Here is a 20,029-nt window from a genome sequence, read left to right as displayed (position 1 = left end):
GCCTGGCAAAGCCTAAGAGAGCAGCGAACATTATTATATTGGCTATTAAAGCAAACCCCATTCGTGTCAGGTTCAGGGCAAAAGAGAAATGTCAGGAAAGGAATGCTGCACTGGCACTCTTTAGACTGACAAGAAAGAGATGTCCAAATTAGCACCATATGGACGCATGCGAGTCGTGTTGTGAGCCATTCCCAGTCGCTTTGAACGTTAGGAAAACACAGTTTAAAGGAAAGGAAAGGAAAGGAAAGGCCCGGAGAACTGACCAGTCAAGGAATGGGATCACGGCTGTTTTTGTTGGGTGCGTTTCTCATTTAAAGTGGTGGCATATTCTTTGTCTGTGTATTGCAATGTGTTGCAAATTGTTGTGGTAAAACTTAGCACCTAGACTGAAAGTGCAGTTATCATTGAAGCAGATTCAGTATCTTCCTTAATGTCTTCTAATTGTAATAATTATAACAAAAATGAGATCGGTTTGATTGCCGTGACCACAGAAGAAATGAAAAACGTTTTCTAGTTAACCTGCTGTTAAAGTCAGCTTGCTGGAGCTAGATATATATGCAGTCTGTTGTACACAAAACAAAATCCTGGCATGTTTTGTGAGAGAACCGCAGAAATGTGGAGAACCCTGACCCATGGTCACTCATGCTGGCATGTGTGAAGAATAACAAACCCTGCAAACCAGATCCCACATCCGCTACCTTTTTGTCTGACAGGCGAGAATTATGCAGTTTGCAAATGCTGAACCGTGTCAAACAAAAACAGCAAAGAAAAGGATTTTTCATGTTGAAATAAAGAAGGGTTCAGCAGTGCTGGCTTGTGCTTTCAGGTGGACCAGGCTCCTCTAAAGAAGAGGCACGAGCAGGGCTGGCTGATGGAGATTACCAGCGACCTGGACCGCTGCATTCAGAGGATCAGGTGGGGCTGCAGCAACAACAAATCCTTCTGAAAGAGGTTCTGAGGACGAGCACAAGGAGAGACCGCACGACGAAGCCCCTGCAAAAACCACAGCAGTGCAGGGAAATGCATGGGATATGCATCTGAAATGAATGGGATATGCATCTGAAACTGCAACAGTTACCCTGCAGGTCCCATTGTGGTTACACTTTTGACATCAAGGGCAGTGGCAGATCTAAATAAACACAGCCACAGATTGATCATGCAGCCCTAGTGTGGTGTTTATTTTTGATCTGCTCTTTTGAGTGCCAGTGCATTGAGCTGACACTCTGATTACAAGGCATGCTTTAGCCTACACAGGGATATTAAGCACTGTCACTCCTGGTAGTAAGAAGCTGGTTCTGCACACACTCCCTGGCTGAGACTGCTAGTCAGAGGTACTTCCCTGGTGATTGATTTCATCCTGGAATCTAACAGGGTTACTCCTCCTCAAGAGATCAGTCACTGACGTGAGCACTCGGTTCATGCTTTTAAAAGTACACACCACGAAACGCTTTGACATTACCAACTCCTTTACAGTCTAAAAACGATCCCCAGAGATGATCTTAATTCAGAGATGATCCTCTGCAATGAAAAGAGGTGCTCAGAGATGTGCAGTGCATGCTGGGTGCAGAATACGAGGCGTTCTCTTTGAAACGTGTTGGAATGAAGCCTTTTTTTAAAAGGCAGGCCTTGGGTAGACTGGAGGATATTGTTCCGCAGTGTGTAGAATAGCAGTTGTGAAGGAAACTATACGTGGAGAATCGGGGATTTTCAGATGAAATTTACACTTTGAATGTGTTTCAGGGACGCCAGGATGAAGAAAACGCCCCTGAGCCTGGGGTACCATGGCAACGTGGTAGATCTTTGGTAAGTCTTTCCTGGGGTACCATGGCAATGTGGTAGATCTTTGGTAAGTGTTTCCTGGGGTACCATGGCAACGTGGTAGATCTTTGGTAAGTGTTTCCTGGGGTACCATGGCAACGTGGTAGATCTTTGGTAAGTGTTTCCTGGGGTACCATGGCAACGTGGTAGATCTTTGGTAAGTGTTTCCTGGGGTACCATGGCAATGTGGTAGATCTTTGGTAAGTGTTTCCTGGGGTACCATGGCAACGTGGTAGATCTTTGGTAAGTGTTTCCTGGGGTACCATGGCAACGTGGTAGATCTTTGGTAAGTGTTTCTTGGTGTATTGGACAGATGATGTCATAGCAGAGGTGGTGGGGGGGGGGTCATGTCTTTCATGAAGGTTGATTTTGGGGGTGGTGGGTGGGGGTGATCTGAAACTGTAAAATTGTTCCAAACTGGGTGATGTAATGCTTAGTGTTTCGTGAACAGGGTCTGGCTGTCAGTCTCGTTTCTGTTTTTCCCCCTGTGGGTAAGGTTTACACAGCAGAGATGATAATCGTTCCTGAATGGAATGCCATCTAATCTCTGGAAGGAGAGGGGTGTGCGTGTGTGTGTGAGGGGTCATTACCTTGAGTCATAGTTAAGAGGTGACGTATTGGTGAGACTGGGAGGCTTGATTGATAATCCTTTTCTACAGGTCAGCTGCAATGGCAAGCCTGAGTGGAGATGGAGAGCTCCTGCATGTGTGTGTGGGTGGGTGTGTTTTGTACTGCTGGCAACACAGTTGCACAAACAATTTCTATGGAAGAAAATAAAAGCTTAAAAAAGTTTATCTTCTATATCATATAGACTTGAAAGAATACCAAAAAATACAACTCTGCAAATCAACAGAAATCATTTAGCATGGTTTGAGCACCAAACTGCACAAGATGATAGCTTTATGCAACAGTAAGAGACACGCCACACACAGCGTGTTAGCTATTACATTACAATGGATACTTTGCATGTCAGAAATTCCTGTACAAGAGTTTGATTTCTCACTCGGAGATCTCGACTCCTCTGCAAACAGGGGAACTGCCTGCCCTACAAGTAGAAGACAAAAAACCTTCCTGGAACCTTCAGGAAAATGATCCGACTTCAATGAGCGCTTTGAACAGCTCAAATCAAATTAAGGCAAAAAAAAAACAAGCCCTGATGTAATGCCCTGACAGCAGCTGAGCTGGGAGTTCTCAATGAAGCTGTCAGGACTGATCGGCTGTAACAGCAGCCCAGGCATCCTCAGCACTGCAGCCCCCAGCGCTGCCCCCAGCTCCACCAGAACATGGGCACGCAGCAGCAGAGGAGGCACTGCAGACCCCAGTGCTGCCCCCAGCTCCACCAGAACATGGGCACGCAGCAGCAGAGGAGGCACTGCAGACCCCAGCGCTGCCTCCAGCTCCACCAGAACATGAGCACGCAGCAGCAGAGGAGGCACTGCAGCCCCCAGGGCTGCCCCCAGCTCCACCAGCACATGAGCACGCAGCAGCAGAGGAGGCAGTGCAGCCCCCAGCGCTGCCCCCAGCTCCACCAGAGCATGAGCACGCAGCAGCAGAGGAGGCACTGCAGACCCCAGCGCTGCCCCCAGCTCCAACAGAACATGAGCACGCAGCAGCAGAGGAGGCACTGCAGACCCCAGCGCTGCCCCCAGCTCCACCAGAACATGAGCACGCAGCAGCAGAGGAGGCACTGCAGCCCCCAGGGCTGCCCCCAGCTCCACCAGCACATGAGCACGCAGCAGCAGAGGAGGCAGTGCAGCCCCCAGCGCTGCCCCCAGCTCCACCAGAGCATGAGCACGCAGCAGCAGAGGAGCCACTGCAGCCCCCAGCGCTGCCCCCAGCTCCACCAGCACATGAGCACACAGCAGCAGAGGAGGCACTGCAGCCCCCAGCGCTGCCCCCAGCTCCAACAGAACATGAGCACGCAGCAGCAGAGGAGGCACTGCAGCCCCCTGCATGTTAAACACGCGTCAGGGAGCCCTGATTCGGACCGTGGGTTTATTTCGTTCCACAATCCGGTAACTTAGTGCCCGGTTATCTTTTATCTGGGGGAAACTATACGTGCCTCCGAGCAATAAACAGAGCAAATTGTGATGTCTTTCTCTGGCCCTTTCCCACAGGGAGAGGCTGGTGTGTGAGTACGATACTACAGGAGAGCTGCTGGTGGACCTGGGCTCTGACCAGACCTCCTGCCACAACCCCTTCAGCGGAGGGTACTGCCCAGTGGGGCTCACCGAGCAGGAGGCCGGCCAGCTGATGCACTCCGAGCCGGCCAGGTTCCGCAGCCTGGTGCAGGAGAGGTAGGACTGCGGGTATAATGAGGAACACTCCCAGAACAGTCTCATTCTGGAACATTTCTACAACAGCCATTCCACAGACAATCAGATTCCGGAACGTTTCTACCACAGCCATCCCTAGAGCAATTTAGGGTTGGGGATGGGGAATGGGTTAGGGTTAAGTTTAGGGTTAGGTTTGGGGTTAGGGGTTAGGGGTAGGGTACAGGTAAGGGTAGGGTTAGGGTTGGGGTTAGGGGTAGGGTACAGGTAAGGGTAGGGTTAGGGTTGGGGTTAGGGGTAGGGTAGAGGTAAGGGTAGGGTTAGGGTTGGGGTTAGGGGTAGGGTAGAGGTAAGGGTAGGGTTAGAGTTGGGGTTAAGGGCAGGGTTAGGGGTAGGGTTGTGGTTGGTTTTCACCTAATGCTGTAGCGTGTGTGTCTTCTGTATTTTCTAGCCTCAGAAGACACATCGCTGCCATTAACAAGCTGGCGGACAAGGGCTTGTTCTTCTGGGACTACGGGAACGCGTTCCTGCTGGAAGCGAAGCGGGCTGGTGAGTCGGGGAGAGGCGTCGAAAAGTTTCCCCCGTGCTTTTCCCATCGTTATACGAGGCATTTACCATAGTTTAGCCTGGATTGGTTTTGAAATATTCTTCTCTTTCTGGGCTTTAGAATGCTTACCTATGCTTTACCATGCTTTCACTGTGCTTGGTTACACTGTGCCATGCTTTCACTGTGCTTGGTTACACTGTGCCATGCTTTCACTGTGCTTGGTTACACTGTGCCATGCTTTCACTGTGCTTGGATACACTGTGCCATGCTTTCACTGTGCTTGGTTACACTGTGCCATGCTTTCACTGTGCTTGGTTACACTGTGCCATGCTTTCACTGTGCTTGGTTACACTGTGCCATGCTTTCACTGTGCTTGGTTACACTGTGCCATGCTTTCACTGTGCTTGGTTACACTGTGCCATGCTTTCACTGTGCTTGGATACACTGTGCCATGCTTTCACTGTGCTTGTTTACACTGTGCCATGCTTTCACTGTGCTTGGTTACACTGTGCCATGCTTTCACTGTGCTTGTTTACACTGTGCCATGCTTTCACTGTGCTTGGTTACACTGTGGCATGCTTTCATTGTGCTTGGATACACTGTGCCATGCTTTCACTGTGCTTGGTTACACTGTGCCATGCTTTCACTGTGCTTGGTTACACTGTGCCATGCTTTCACTGTGCTTGTTTACACTGTGCCATGCTTTCACTGTGCTTGGTTACACTGTGGCATGCTTTCATTGTGCTTGGATACACTGTGCCATGCTTTCACTGTGCTTGGTTACACTGTGCCATGCTTTCACTGTGCTTGGATACACTGTGCCATGCTTTCACTGTGCTTGGTTACACTGTGCCATGCTTTCACTGTGCTTGTTTACACTGTGCCATGCTTTCACTGTGCTTGGTTACACTGTGGCATGCTTTCATTGTGCTTGGATACACTGTGCCATGCTTTCACTGTGCTTGGTTACACTGTGCCATGCTTTCACTGTGCTTGGTTACACTGTGCCATGCTTTCACTGTGCTTGGTTACACTGTGCCATGCTTTCACTGTGCTTGGTTACACTGTGCCATGCTTTCACTGTGCTTGGTTACACTGTGCCATGCTTTCACTGTGCTTGTTTACACTGTGCCATGCTTTCACTGTGCTTGGTTACACTGTGGCATGCTTTCACTGTGCATGGATACACTGTGCCATGCTTTCACTGTGGTCAGCGTCTATAAGGATGCTCGTTTATGTTCACCTGATGTTCAGGTGACTGAAACGCTAACACTGTTGAATGTCGCAGGTGCTGATGTGGAGAAGAGTGGAGCTGGGAAGACAGAGTTTAAATATCCTTCCTACGTTCAGCACATCATGGGGTAAGCTGACTGTCTCTCTGACCTGGATCCCTGCTCTCCCTCCCCCCCTCGCTCTCTCTCTCTCTCCCTTCTATCTCTCTTTCTCTCTCTCTCTCTCTCCTCAGACTCATTCGAAGTGATTAGTGGGGTGTGTTTCCATCTCTAAACACACACACTTGTTTGTCTTGAATGTTTCAAATTCTTCATCCTTCAGCCTTATGAAAGGAAAGCACTGCTCACTGCCAGAGCAAACAGGCACGGAATGCCACACATCCGTTTAATTCCATGATCCTGTCCACATTTCCAGGGATATATTCTCCCTGGGATTCGGACCGTTCCGCTGGGTCTGCACCTCGGGGGACCCCGAAGACCTGGCCACCACCGATGTCATCGCCTCGACAGTGCTGGAGGACATCGGCAAAGGAGGTGGGTAGAGGGGCAGACACTCACAGTGCTGGAGGACATCAGCAAAGGAGGTGGGTAGAGGGGCAGACACTCACTGTGCTGGAGGACATGAGCAAAGGAGGTGGGTAGAGGGGCAGACACTCACTGTGCTGGAGGACATCAGCAAAGGAGGTGGGTAGAGGGGCAGTGACTCACTGTGCTGGAGGACATGAGCAAAGGAGGTGGGTAGAGGGGCAGTGACTCACTGTGCTGGAGGACATGAGCAAAGGAGATGGGTAGAGGGGCAGACACTCACAGTGCTGGAGGACATCTGCAAAGGAGGTGGGTAGAGGGGCAGACACTCACTGTGCTGGAGGACATGAGCAAAGGAGATGGGTAGAGGGGCAGTGACTCACAGTGCTGGAGGACATGAGCAAAGGAGGTGGGTAGAGGGGCAGTGACTCACTGTGCTGGAGGACATGAGCAAAGGAGGTGGGTAGAGGGGCAGTGACTCACTGTGCTGGAGGACATGAGCAAAGGAGGTGGGTAGAGGGGCAGTGACTCACTGTGCTGGAGGACATGAGCAAAGGAGGTGGGTAGAGGGGCAGTGACTCACTGTGCTGGAGGACATCTGCAAAGGAGGTGGGTAGAGGGGCAGACACTCACTGTGCTGGAGGACATGAGCAAAGGAGGTGGGTAGAGGGGCAGTGACTCACTGTGCTGGAGGACATGAGCAAAGGAGATGGGTAGAGGGGCAGACACTCACTGTGCTGGAGGACATGAGCAAAGGAGATGGGTAGAGGGGCAGTCACTCACTGTGCTGGAGGACATGAGCAAAGGAGGTGGGTAGAGGGGCAGACACTCACTGTGCTGGAGGACATGAGCAAAGGAGGTGGGTAGAGGGGCAGACACTCACTGTGCTGGAGGACATGAGCAAAGGAAGTGGGTAGAGGGGCAGTGACTCACTGTGCTGGAGGACATGAGCAGGACTGCCCAGCGAGATCCTCTCCCCACATTACGAATGCCGATCATTTCTATGAAACCCTTTTGATCTAGCAAAGCGCTTTTAAAACCCCGAGATGGATTGTATTGTCAAACAGCAAGTTGTACGAGATTGATGGAGGGCAGATGAAAGGATGTCAGGAGGGAGCGTGATCGTTGAGTTTGTTTTTGTACTTGATGGAAGTGCTTAGGAAAGGAATGCGGGGGAGGGGGACAGCTTTGATCACAACGCTTTTATTGGAATTCAATCTAAACCGTGACAAGTTTTACTAGAAAAAGCCAGCGCAGTGTGGGCTCACTCCTTGTCACAGAAACAGCAAGACAAGAAAAAAAGCTGAATCCGCTCAGAGGAGCACTTTTTATTTTATGAACTAATTTAACTTGACCATTAACAAAACTAACAACAACATGTTAATAAGTTAGCTGTTAACAGTGAAGCAACTGAAAGAGTGTTGTTTTAAAAGAAGTGTGATGGCACTTTATTACAGAACAGATTTCTGTGTTGAAGTGTGATGTCACTTTATTAGAGAACAGATTTCTGTGTTGAAGTGTGATGTCACTTTATTACAGAACAGATTTCTGTGTTGAAGTGTGATGGCACTTTATTACAGAACAGATTTCTGTGTTGAAGTGTGATGGCACTTTATTACAGAACAGATTTCTGTGTTGAAGTGTGATGTCACTTTATTACAGAACAGATTTCTGTGTTGAAGTGTGATGTCACTTTATTACAGAACAGATTTCTGTGTTGAAGTGTGATGGCACTTTATTACAGAACAGATTTCTGTGTTGAAGTGTGATGTCACTTTATTACAGAACAGATTTCTGTGCTGAAGTGTGATGTCACTTTATTACAGAACAGATTTCTGTTTTGAAGTGTCTCGGGACCCTTATGAAACTTTATCACAGTGAAAGGGCAGCAAATTGTAAAGCCCGGAGAAGTATGGTAAAGCTTATTTAAAAAGCGTGCTAAATGCATGGTATTGTAATAGGAAAACTTTACTGGGGTAAACTTTTTAAAGAGCTAGCCTCCGAAAAGCATGGGGAAACTTTGGACGATCCAGCTTTATAAAATGAAACAGCTGCAAGAACAGAAAGGGGATCCTGTACTTATCCGTGTGAAGAACAAGAAAATCAGAATCCATGGGGAAGAAAAAGAAAATAGGAAAAGACATGAAATGCCGCTCAGCACCAGTTGTAAATGAGTCACATTTGGGATACCCGTGCACTTGTGGGACATCTTTCTTATTTCCTCGTTTCAGTGTCTGACTTGGTGAGACAGCAGTACGATGACAACATCCGCTGGATACGGGAGGCTGGCAAGCACAACATGGTGAGAGAGAGGCACGCCTGCGCTCACAGGAACACACAGTATACAAGCCTCTGTTATGATAAGAGAGAGGCACGGCTGCGCTCACAGGAACACACAGTATACAAGCCTCTGTTATGATAAGAGAGAGGCACGCCTGCGCTCACAGGAACACACAGTATACAAGCCTCTGTTATGATAAGAGAGAGGCACGCCTGCGCTCACAGGAACACACAGTATACAAGCCTCTGTTATGATAAGAGCGAGGCACGCCTGCGCTCACAGGAACACACAGTATACAAGCCTCTGTGTTCCTGACTCGTTCAGTGTGAGACTCAGTGGTTTCTGTTTGAAATTCAGGTGGTGGGGTCCCAGGCCAGGATCCTGTACTCGGATCAGAAAGGACGGGTCTCCATCGCGCTCGCCATCAACACGGCCATCGCTGACGGACGCATCAAGGTAAGCCTGCTGTCAGCTGCCTCACTTCTGTGGAGGGCTCTGTGCATTAGACCCGATCAATCCGCTCACTGCAACAGTTTAGTTAACAAACTTTACTAAGAAAACAGCATCTCAGGTGTGCACAGTGTGTATGTTGGGTCTCAGGTGTGCACAGTGTGTATGTTGGGTCTCAGGTGTGCACAGTGTGTATGTTGGGTCTCAGGTGTGCACAGTGTGTGTGTTGGGTCTCAGGTGTGCAGTGTGTATGGTGGGTCTCAGGTGTGCACAGTGTGTATGTTGGGTCTCAGGTGTGCACAGTGTGTGTGTTGGGTCTCAGGTGTGCACAGTGTGTATGTTGGGTCTCAGGTGTGCACAGTGTGTATGTTGGGTCTCAGGTGTGCACAGTGTGTATGTTGGGTCTCAGGTGTGCACAGTGTGTGTGTTGGGTCTCAGGTGTGCACAGTGTGTATGTTGGGTCTCAGGTGTGCACAGTGTGTGTATGTTGGGTCTCAGGTGTGCACAGTGTGTATGTTGGGTCTCAGGTGTGCACAGTGTGTATGTTGGGTCTCAGGTGTGCACAGTGTGTGTGTTGGGTCTCAGGTGTGCACAGTGTGTATGTTGGGTCTCAGGTGTGCACAGTGTGTATGTTGGGTCTCAGGTGTGCACAGTGTGTATGGTGGGTCTCAGATGTGCACAGTGTGTATGTTGGGTCTCAGGTGTGCACAGTGTGTATGTTGGGTCTCAGGTGTGCACAGTGTGTATGGTGGGTCTCAGGTGTGCACAGTGTGTATGTTGGGTCTCAGGTGTGCACAGTGTGTATGTTGGGTCTCAGGTGTGCACAGTGTGTGTGTTGGGTCTCAGGTGTGCACAGTGTGTTTATTCCCCTGCTTGTTTTCCTTGCTGCTGCAGGCTCCAGTGGTAATCAGCAGAGACCACCATGACGTCAGTGGGACAGACAGCCCCTTCAGAGAAACATCCAATATCTACGATGGGTCTGCTTTCTGTGCAGGTACCTGCAGGGGTGCAGCGATGCACTATCACAAGACCATACTGTACGAATCACAAGATGCAGGGCACCATACGATACACATCATGAGACCATACTGTACGAATCACGAGATGCAGGGCACCATACGATACACATCACGAGACCATACTGTACGAATCACGAGATGCAGGGCACCATACGATACGCATCACGAGACCACACTGTACGAATCACGAGATGCAGGGCACTCCCTCTAATTGGATTGATATTACATGCTGTGAGGACAGGTGAATGTCAAGCTCCTGTCTGCAGTAGTTTGCTCCCTCTAATTGGATTGATATTACATGCTGTGCCTCTGTACATTGTGTGCATGTATATGGGTGGAAGTGATACTGATCTTGCTTGCAGACATGGCCGTGCAGAACTTTGTAGGGGATGCTTTCAGAGGAGCCACGTGGGTTGCACTGCACAACGGAGGAGGAGTTGGATGGTAAGACGGATCTCAATGCAGCTTTGTTTCCTTGCAATCAATTGTATTGTATGAGCTTCATCTCTAACCAAACCTGCCTCAAGCCTGCCTCTAACCAAGCCTGCCTCTAACCAAGCCTGCCTCAAGCCTGCCTCTAACCAAGCCTGCCTCTAACCAAGCCTGCCTCAAGCCTGCCTCTAACCAAGCCTGCCTCTAACCAAGCCTGCCTCAAGCCTGCCTCTAACCAAGCCTGCCTCTAACCAAGCCTCCTGAAAAGTGAACAGGTTGTTCTTAACCAACAGACCTGCTTGCTGCCTGCGTAACAAAACCATACTTTGAATACTGCAGAAACGCACACACAATGAGCAGTGCTTTTCTATTGGCTGAGCCTTGTTAACACTGTGTGACACTTCAGTGGTGATCGAGGGCTTCCTTTGCTTTTGATCAGCTCACAGCATCTGGACTGTATCGCAGGTTATAAAGTTATTGCCCACATGTTGCTCTGATTACAATCCAATCCGAGTGTTCCTTTTATCTTAATACTTAAATGAATTGCATGTGTGGCATATTAAAGTCATCAATTAAATTAGACTAATCACTAATTTGCCTATTTTGACAATTATCCAAGATTTTCAGTCCCAGTGGTTTGATTGCAACACAGCCAATCCAAACTGCTGGAGCAATGGGGTGTTGTAATACATGTGCACTGTAGATGTAGGGAGGAGCCCTTGACAGACAGCAGAAGGAGTCTCAAGTGTGTGTCTCTCTTGCTGTCTAGCACAGCAGTGTGAGTGCAGTGCTGCAGCTGAATGTTGCTGTTAGATGACATGGATGGAGGAAAGTGAGTCCGTTGGAAAACACATCTCCAAACGAAATGAATTCATGATGATGGTTTATTGCACAGTGGATACGCCAGATCAATCTGAGACCTGCGTGCTTATTGCACAGCCTGAGGTCATTAATCAAAGGCATCTATTTCCAGAGTACAGTTCACATTTCTGCAATTATAAAACTTAATACTGTTGTTGCAGACCATTGTTGCCTGACCGTAATGTATAGCGTGCCAGGCTGGTGTGTCCTGTGACAGCAGTATAAATGTATATAAGGTTAGTTAACATCAACCTGCTTTGTCTCCAAAGGGGAGAAGTTACTAACGGTGGGTTCGGGCTGGTTCTTGATGGCTCTGGAGATGCTGCGAGGAGAGTCACAATGATGCTGAACTGGGATGTTTCTAATGGGGTGAGTCCTGTCCTGCAGCCATTCCCAGCTGCAGAAATGGAGAATCTAGCCCAGTGTGCGCTACAATGCAGTGTGCTTTTAATGCAATCCCTGTGGTTACGACTGGATGTAAAGCTGCACAATATATATATATACAACATATACAGTATATACAGCATATACAGTATATATATATATATATATATATATATATATATATATATTTATATATATATATACGTATGGCGTTTGTTCCCAGGTGGCTCGACGGTGCTGGTCAGGGAATGACAAGGCCTATGAGACGATCTGCCAGACCATGCGGGAGCACAGTGACCTGAGAGTGACCCTGCCACACAGCGTGGCAGACGAGGGGCTGCTGGACAGGGCTCTGCGGCACTGAGAGAGGAATTCAATCACAAACCACATGACCACATGACTGCGGTCGTGTGGCGCAGCTGTCGTTTGATTGAATCTGTCCCTAAGATGGATTTCAAATCCTAGGAAAGGGCTTTCAGTTCTCTTCTCTTGGCTTTTGTCTCCTATGTGTTTTTAAGCATTTGAAGTTTGAAGTTTCTAATGGCCTGGAATTGTAAGAGGTGTTAACGTGTTCATGTTTGGTTCATTTATCACAGTAAACTAAACTATAATAAATATTACATTTCAGTTCTCTGTCTACCATTTCATCCACTTACATACAAGACAATCAAAAGAAGACTACGCGGCGATCTGATTCAAACATTCAAAATCCTTAAAGGTAGAGACAATGTCAACCCAGGGGACTTCTTTGACCTGAAAAAAGAAACAAGGACCAGGGGTCACAAATGGAGATTAGATAAAGGGGCATTCAGAACAGAAAATAGGAGGCACTTTTTTACACAGTAACGTTATTGAAGCCGACACCCTGGGATCCTTCAAGAAGCTGCTTGATGAGATTCTGGGATCAATAAGCTACTAACAACCAAACGAGCAAGATGGGCTGAATGGCCTCCTCTCGTTTGTAAACTTTCTTATGTTCTTATGTTCTTATTTAATGCACTAACCTGCACTGATGATGAACCTCGTCTGATAAAAACTGAGCCCTAACTCCTGTGGATCCGTGTGTCCTTGAGCTCTATACCAGGGCCTACACATAATGTAAAAAGATCTGTCAATGAGAATGCATTCTGAGTATGAAATCTGAAGACAATGCGACGCTCCCTCTGGATAATCACAGTCCACTGAAAGAGTTCAGTGTGTGAGAGTGGGTCTTGAGGGATCTGCAGCTTGCAAGCTGGTTTGATCCATTCCTGGTTTTACTATGAGTTTATTAAGACACAACTGAGCTTGTTGCCGCTGTGCTGGGGCTAATCAAGCTCGTACTAAAACCTGGAATGGGTGAAACTGCTATGCCACAGGAGTCTTACTTCCATCCCTGTGATTCTCGATGCACAATGAATTGCTGCACCCCTGCTCCAAAGGTGGCTATGGAGGTATGGCTTCGTCCTGATCCAGGGAGAGTGGAGGACAGACGGGATGAGATCTTCGATACTCCCCGGCTCTCCTAGGTTAAGCAGGCAGTTGTGAATTTTACAACACAGCCCCCTTCAAAGGCTCCTTGGTGTTTTACAGCACGCAGCCCACATCACAGACAGGTCTGCGTCCAGCTTTGAACTTCATTGCACAGTTCTCTTAAACTGGTTACTTCTGCGTGTGTTAAACAGTTTTACATTGTTCTATAGTTTTATACGCAAACCCTCCAACTGTGCTTTTTGAACCATTATAATGAAGCAGAAAGCGCTGTGCAGTTAATAAAAACAAACCAAAAAACACTTGAGCGGTATTATTTTATAGAGCACAGAGTTTAACACAGGAGAACTGTGGGACAGGGTGTAGCGCTCCGGGTGTTTTGTGGTATTCCTGTTTGCTTGGGCTTGTGCAGTGCGATCAATGAAAGAACTTCCACATGCATGCCTTAATACAGAGACGAGGACGTGCCCTACGATGCCTCGTTCTTAGAGGAGCACCACGCTTATAAAACACGCATATAAATCAGCTTCCAAGCATCCTTATAAAAACCAGGGTTCCTTCCCGTTTCCCAGCCATGTGAGTGCCACCTGGTTAGAGTTCAAATACATTATAAACGCTTGGCCCTACGAATGTAGCCAGAATCAGTGCCAAACGTACCAATGAGGAAGAGAAACTGCAGAGCAGAGAACGTGCAGCTCACAGTGTTAGGCCCGCCTGCTGCTGGACTGTACCACGAGTTCAAAGGTCACGCGTGATTTCTTAAGAACCAGGAAGCAGATGGCAGCCGTCGTCAAGAGGAAAATGATTTACATGTTTCACAAATCTGAGACGCGCGGAATGTTCACTCGCAGGTGTGCAAACTGTGATGCCCAAACCATCTGCCCATTTCGCCATAAAGAATAAAGGGAAACGCACAGTAAGAGGTCGTACCTCCGCATGAGGCAGGAAGTACAGTAAGTGCATCTGTAGAACTGATGCACCAGCAAACAGCAGGTACAGGGCAGCGCTTCACACTGCTTCACAGCTGCACAGCTTGTCATTACAAAATCCGCCTCTGCTTGAAAACTGAGCAAAGGCACTGAACTGATTTATTTTTCATAGCTGCGAAACGAGAGGGGATTATAAGCAGCTCCTAACAAAGGCTCTGTCCCCATTACATGAAGTGAAGGCTCATCAATCTCAGAGCAGTGGATCTGGGCTGCCTTAGTGACCAGACAATACACACTTACTGAGAAAAATTAGAAACCAGGAGAAGGCTTGCAATGTAAACTAGTCCATCATTAAATGGTTATTTGATCTTAGTATGCATCATACAAGTAGCCAGTCAGGACCACCACATGTATAGTGATGCACATGCCACCACGACCTGCATACAGTGATAGGTATCATATAGATTAGCGTATGGTTACAGCCAGACCATTACATCCATATCCCAACATCCTGTACTCACTAATACAGGAGGGACAGCTAGTGTGCAAGTTGTTCCCCAACTTTTCTAATGGCAGATTGATAGATGAATGGATTACTGTATACATACATACATGCATGCATACATACATACATACATACATACATACATACATGTCGTGTACTTTGTGTTTGCTACAGTGATTCTTAATTTCAGTACAGCAGCACAGCAAACTGTGATCACCCACTAGTGGTGGGATGAGGGAATTGTTTTTTGCATCCATGTGAGCACTATTAGTAAAAACCCTTTAAAAAGCTTACCATAGTAAAGCACAGGAAAGTGTAATACAGCGAAGCACAGTGAAAGCACAGCAAAGTGAAATACAGCGAAGCACAGTGAAAGCACAGTAAAGTGCTCGGGTAAGGCTTGTAAAGCACAGAGAGCTATGGTAATGCATATTTAAAAACGTGGCACACCGCGGTAAACTATGGTAAATGCATAATATAACATGCAGATGTACTGTGATTAACTTTTATAATGGGGAATCTGGAGTACAGTGCACATGTCTAGTTTAGAACTGAATTAGAAGTCTCTATTTATAAAAACAAAAAAATTATAACCAAATGAAAAGTTAGGGAGGGTTATGACTCCGGCTCATGTTTGTAATATGCAAGGAATAATAAGACAACACGCAATGCATACGTATAGACAACTACAATGCGCCAGGAAGACTAACTGGGGTATTTCTAAATACACTGTTTAAATAATAGTATAATGTTAATTGAATTCAAATATTCAATAAGACGAAAGAGCAGACATAGAAAAACGAAAACACCAGCTGATCGTGAGTCTGAGCTGTGCGGACACCGACCTGGTGAACTACAAAGAGCTGGTGGACGGGAGGAACGCCTGGAAGCAGGAGGCTTGGGAGTCCTTGAGGAACGAGCCCCTGCTGTCAGAGGCAGGTGCGAGCTCCCTCTAGGTGCAATCAGCAATGGACTGAATATTGGGAAATGTTCTGCACAGACTTTCATTAAAGAGGCTCTCATTCTGTATGCTGGGCATGTTTTAAAGGGACGTCAACAGAGTGACAAATGAGTGCAAATTAAATGAATGGAATAAATGCATTGATCTGTTTTCTTTTAATACTCCAGAGGAGCCTTTCAACGATCCATCGCCCTCACCACGTGGGTTCCTGATAGCTCGGAGTGGGGTTCGACTAACAACTCCTAGGGACAGAATCAAGTCTCCTGGGGACAGGCTCAAGACCCCTGTAGAGAGGGTCAAGTCTCCTGGGGACAGGCCCAAGTCTCCTGGGGACAGGCTCAAGTCTCCTGGGGACAGGCCCAAGTCTCCTGGGGACAGGCCCAAGTCTCCTGGGGACAGGCTCAAGACCCCTGTAGACAGACTCAAGTCTCCTGGGGACAGGCTCAAGTCTCCTGGGGACAGGCTCAAGACCCCTGTAGACAGGCTCAAGTCTCCTGGGGACAGGCTCAAGACCCCTGTAGACAGGCTCAAGTCTCCTGGGGACAGCCTCACGTCTCCAGGGAGCAGTCCCAGCAGGCTGAGCTGCGGCTCCCGGTTTCTGGAAGTCCCCCCGACTGTGCTGAGCGAGGGCCGGCCGCTGAGCTATGAAGACATGGAGGATATCGGCAAGTGGAACAGGGAGAGGAGGCGCCGCTCTGAGGTGAGTACACTGCAAAGAGCAGAACACAGCGCTGGCACAAGAAACAGAAACCTGCGCTGTAAATCTAAAAGGGATATTACAGACACTGATCCTGCTTCTCTCCTTGCTTCGTGTTTCTGGATCCTGGAGCCGCAGTGTTCTGTGAATAACAGGCTTTATTCTTCATCAGAGCGATGCTAACAGCTTGGTCTGGCGGGAGCAATGCCGCCTGGTCCGGACAGGCAATGCTGCCGTTGACAGCCACGCCCTGCCGTCGACTCTGGGGGGAGAGGATGCAGAGGCGGTGGATAGATTCAGGAGGAGCTGCTTCAACGTTTACATGGACACCGTGCAGCTGTGCCAGAGAAACAGTGTGCCGCTGTGCCAGAGAAACGCAAAATGCAAAGTATAACCATGGGAAAAGCAGGGGGACTGCAAATATACACCGTGCAAAATGACAGTGTAAACTTGTGTGAGGAATTAATACTGAAAGGGTTGCTGAAGAGTATCACTTGTTTATATCAACAGAGGAACATGCCATTGAAAACCAAGTAAGTTTATCCAACGCAGTAGCATTGCAATGCTAGTGCTGTGCAGTCTCTATAGAATTACTCGCGGACCAGCGTGTTTGCTTCACAATAAACGCACATGAATACAGAGTACTGCTCCTTGCTCTGGTTTTACACTCGTGCAGAGCGACCGCATTGCAAGAGTGGAACTCTTTGGGAAGCTACCATTCCAATCTGACACGCAGGGGGGTGACAATTTAACAAAAAGTTTTCAAACATAATCCGTTTTTGCTCTAATATCATGTCATTGCTTGCAAATTATTTTAAGCGAACGTGCTCTGTTTTAATATACCTTTTTTTTTTAAATAAAGATTTCCATTGTTTATTGAGTTGTATCTACCGAGCGTTTGTGGTAGTTTCCTAGCAACCGTTGTTGGCGTCGTGCTTGCTTGGAAACAGAGATTGCAGGCAGAAGTCACGCAAGGTAGAAACATTTGATTTATTTAATTTCAGCTGTGGTATTTGGGTTATTTACTATATGTGGCGAATGGCAACGAACACACACACAAACAATATGGAATGTCTATATAGTTTTTAAAATATATATACGTATTTGTAATTGAATTCCAATGTCTTTGCAAGTGAGACGCAAATAGGAGTTCAGAAACAAAACAGCGAAGAGAAAGTGTGGGCTTACGATCCTAACATGTTAAAACAGAGAATATTTATGAAATAAAGTACGTTAACAACCGTAGAGAATGATAATATGTTCTTGTATAAACTGTTTTTTGTTTTGTGTTTGTAATAAACTCAAATGGTGCGTTTCGTTTCTATATAGCACGTATTTATGTATTTCTGTATTTATGAAGTAACTGAGTGTCTCAGAGCCAGCACTGGTCCGCTCCCGCAGATCTCAGTGGCGCAGTGGTTCAGAGCGGTGCCACAGTTTATGCGTGGGATTGTCTGACCACTGCATTCATTGGACCTGCTTACTGATATCAGCTAATGAAGCTGGCTCGCAACACGTTTATACACGTGTGCTGATATAATACCCGGTCAGTAACTACAGGAAAGATGATAATAATAATAATAATAATAATAATAATAATAATAATAATAATAATAATAATAATGTTAGTGATAACTTGATATGAGGGCCAGTAGTATTTGTACAATGTTCTGATTCAAACATTCAAAATCCTAAAAGGTATAGACAATGTCAACCCAGGGGACTAATTTGACCTGAAAAAAGAAACAAGGACCAGGGGTCACAAATGGAGATTAGATAAAGGGGCATTCAGAACAGAAAATAGGAGGCACTTTTTTACACAGAGAATTGTGAGGGTCTGGAACCAACTCCCCAGTAATGTTGTTGAAGCTGACACCCTGGGATCCTTCAAGAAGCTGCTTGATGAGATTCTGGGATCAATAAGCTACTAACAACCAAACGAGCAAGATGGGCTGAATGGCCTCCTCTCGTTTGTAAACTTTCTTATGTTCTTATGTGTGTATCTCAATGTATTTTTTTTCCAATTCATTTTTTTTTTTCTAAACAACGTGATACAAATACAACATTTAATGATCTTTACTCATGTTTTCCCAACACAGAATCACTCTGTAGTATTGGTCAGTGTTGGACAGTTTCTTCTGAATAAAGGAGCCATTATTTTTGGCTGATCGCAAACTCTTTTCTTCCAAATTCTCCTGCAACAAGTGTCTTACTGAAATATATTTGGATTTAAAACTCAATATGCTTGCAATGTGTGAGGGAGGGGGGTGTCTGTACCCCAAATCTTCAGGCCATTCTGCCCATCAATGCTCCCCAGGTACCTGACTCAAAACTTTTCCAAATTATCCCAATGGATCTGCATCGACATGGCTTGGTAACCCGTTGCATACCCTGAGCACTGCTCTCTGTGTAAAGAAGTGTTTCCTACCCAGCACTGGATCAAGCGTGGAGTGGCTCTTATCTGTGCCCTCGACTACTGACACAAACAAACCAGCACAAGCCCATTACAGCCCACTACTGCTGCAGCCTGTAGCGTCTATCTTTTATTAAGAATACACAAATACATTGGTTTGACTGTATCATTGTGTTCATGTGCGCTGTGTGTGTTTGTGTAGGGGCTGGGCGGTAAGCACGCTCCGTGCTGAAGCTAGCTGTCTGTTACAGTGATCTGTGAAGGGTCACCTTTTCCTTCAGGGATCGGATTTCGCAGCAGTTTGGCAGCCTGTGCTGTGGCAGCTGATCATAAAGGAGTTATTTTTAATTCTGCAGAGCCTGATGATTTTCTGTGATGGTACTTTGCTGCGTTATACAAAACGATACTGCACAAGGAGATCGAAAAGCACAGATAGAAGCTCCAAAGCACACGATCACTGGAAATGTAAAGCATCACTTTAAAAGAAAAAAGGAATAGTCTTAAAATATTTATATGTGTTTAAAATCATCGAGGGCTATTCAAAGCTAATCTGTTTGCCAAATCTGTATAATTATTTATTAGAAGAAAATTCTACTTTACACAAGTTAAAATAAAAAAAAAGTTGCTAGTCTTTTAAAGTTTTGTTTAATTTTATCAACTGTATTGTTGTTTTTTTTTTTCTGAATTGCCAAAGACTACTATAAACACTGAATGAACTGAAATGGTCTGATTGCTGGTACTGCGTTTCTGTACCTGACAGCACCGCGCAAGAAAATGAAGCTTTGTTTGTTGTTGTTTTTCTTTTTCTACAATCTAAACAATATCTTGATAAGATTCAATACTGACCACGCACCAGTATGTGGGGTATGAGGATTACCAAGGACAGGGAAGCAGTGCAGGTGCTTGTATGTGCTGTACACCTCCTACTAATATCATGCAATCGCTTCTCCTTGCATGCAACCCAGGGAAACAATACTGACATTAATAAGAGAGGGCAGTACTTGTGGGCATCGCTGTACGATTGCTATCTCAATGATTTCCCAGAAAGAGCCCGTATGTTTTGTGTATTTGGTCACTCAGCTGGTGGACATGTTAGTGTCTACGGCTCATAGCTGAGATTGTAAAACCATTAGGTAATGGAAGTACACAGCGCTGCAGCGATGCCAGGAGTAACTGGAGAACACTGCCTCTTGCTAGCTGCTCCTGTTTGTTTTTCAAGGGGCATTTCTGGT

The 20,029-nt window shown here is 46.7% G+C and overlaps 2 protein-coding genes across 2 annotated transcripts in view; both read left to right on the top strand.

Annotated features, from left to right (window-relative positions):
• LOC117964083 (urocanate hydratase-like) overlaps positions 1-12,449 on the top strand; it is a 31,110-nt gene extending 18,661 nt beyond the window's left edge. Inside the window, exons 10-21 of the mRNA XM_059000188.1 lie at positions 827-915; positions 1,741-1,803; positions 3,936-4,115; positions 4,543-4,640; positions 5,927-5,999; positions 6,286-6,404; positions 8,627-8,697; positions 9,034-9,132; positions 10,021-10,120; positions 10,508-10,589; positions 11,708-11,807; positions 12,046-12,449. Coding sequence (XP_058856171.1) covers positions 827-915; positions 1,741-1,803; positions 3,936-4,115; positions 4,543-4,640; positions 5,927-5,999; positions 6,286-6,404; positions 8,627-8,697; positions 9,034-9,132; positions 10,021-10,120; positions 10,508-10,589; positions 11,708-11,807; positions 12,046-12,186 — 1,215 coding nt within the window. The 3' untranslated portion in view covers positions 12,187-12,449. The remainder of the gene's footprint in view (positions 1-826; positions 916-1,740; positions 1,804-3,935; positions 4,116-4,542; positions 4,641-5,926; positions 6,000-6,285; positions 6,405-8,626; positions 8,698-9,033; positions 9,133-10,020; positions 10,121-10,507; positions 10,590-11,707; positions 11,808-12,045) is intronic.
• Positions 12,450-13,209: 760 nt separating this feature from the next.
• LOC131701618 (uncharacterized) lies at positions 13,210-16,778 on the top strand. Its single transcript, XM_059000513.1, has 4 exons — positions 13,210-13,255; positions 15,504-15,665; positions 15,855-16,387; positions 16,557-16,778. The coding sequence occupies exons 1-4, from the start codon at positions 13,210-13,212 to the stop codon at positions 16,776-16,778; spliced, it is 963 nt and encodes a 320-aa protein (XP_058856496.1).
• Positions 16,779-20,029: the final 3,251 nt, after the last annotated feature.

This window comes from Acipenser ruthenus, chromosome 25, assembly GCF_902713425.1.
Source record: "Acipenser ruthenus chromosome 25, fAciRut3.2 maternal haplotype, whole genome shotgun sequence".
Taxonomy (NCBI): Eukaryota; Metazoa; Chordata; class Actinopteri; order Acipenseriformes; family Acipenseridae; genus Acipenser; species Acipenser ruthenus.
The sequence above is the reverse complement of the archived record's forward strand: the minus strand, read 5'-3'. Positions and strand labels throughout refer to the sequence as shown.

What these genes read in the sequence shown, in the direction of transcription:
- LOC131701618 (XM_059000513.1), top strand. Translation starts at nt 13,210, where the DNA reads ATGCACAATGAATTGCTGCACCCCTGCTCCAAAGGTGGCTATGGAG. An exon ending in GCCCCTGCTGTCAGAGGCAG is followed by an intron (nt 15,666 to 15,854) that starts GTGCGAGCTCCC and finishes TTAATACTCCAG; the next exon opens with AGGAGCCTTTCAACGATCCA. An exon ending in AGAGGAGGCGCCGCTCTGAG is followed by an intron (nt 16,388 to 16,556) that starts GTGAGTACACTG and finishes ATTCTTCATCAG; the next exon opens with AGCGATGCTAACAGCTTGGT.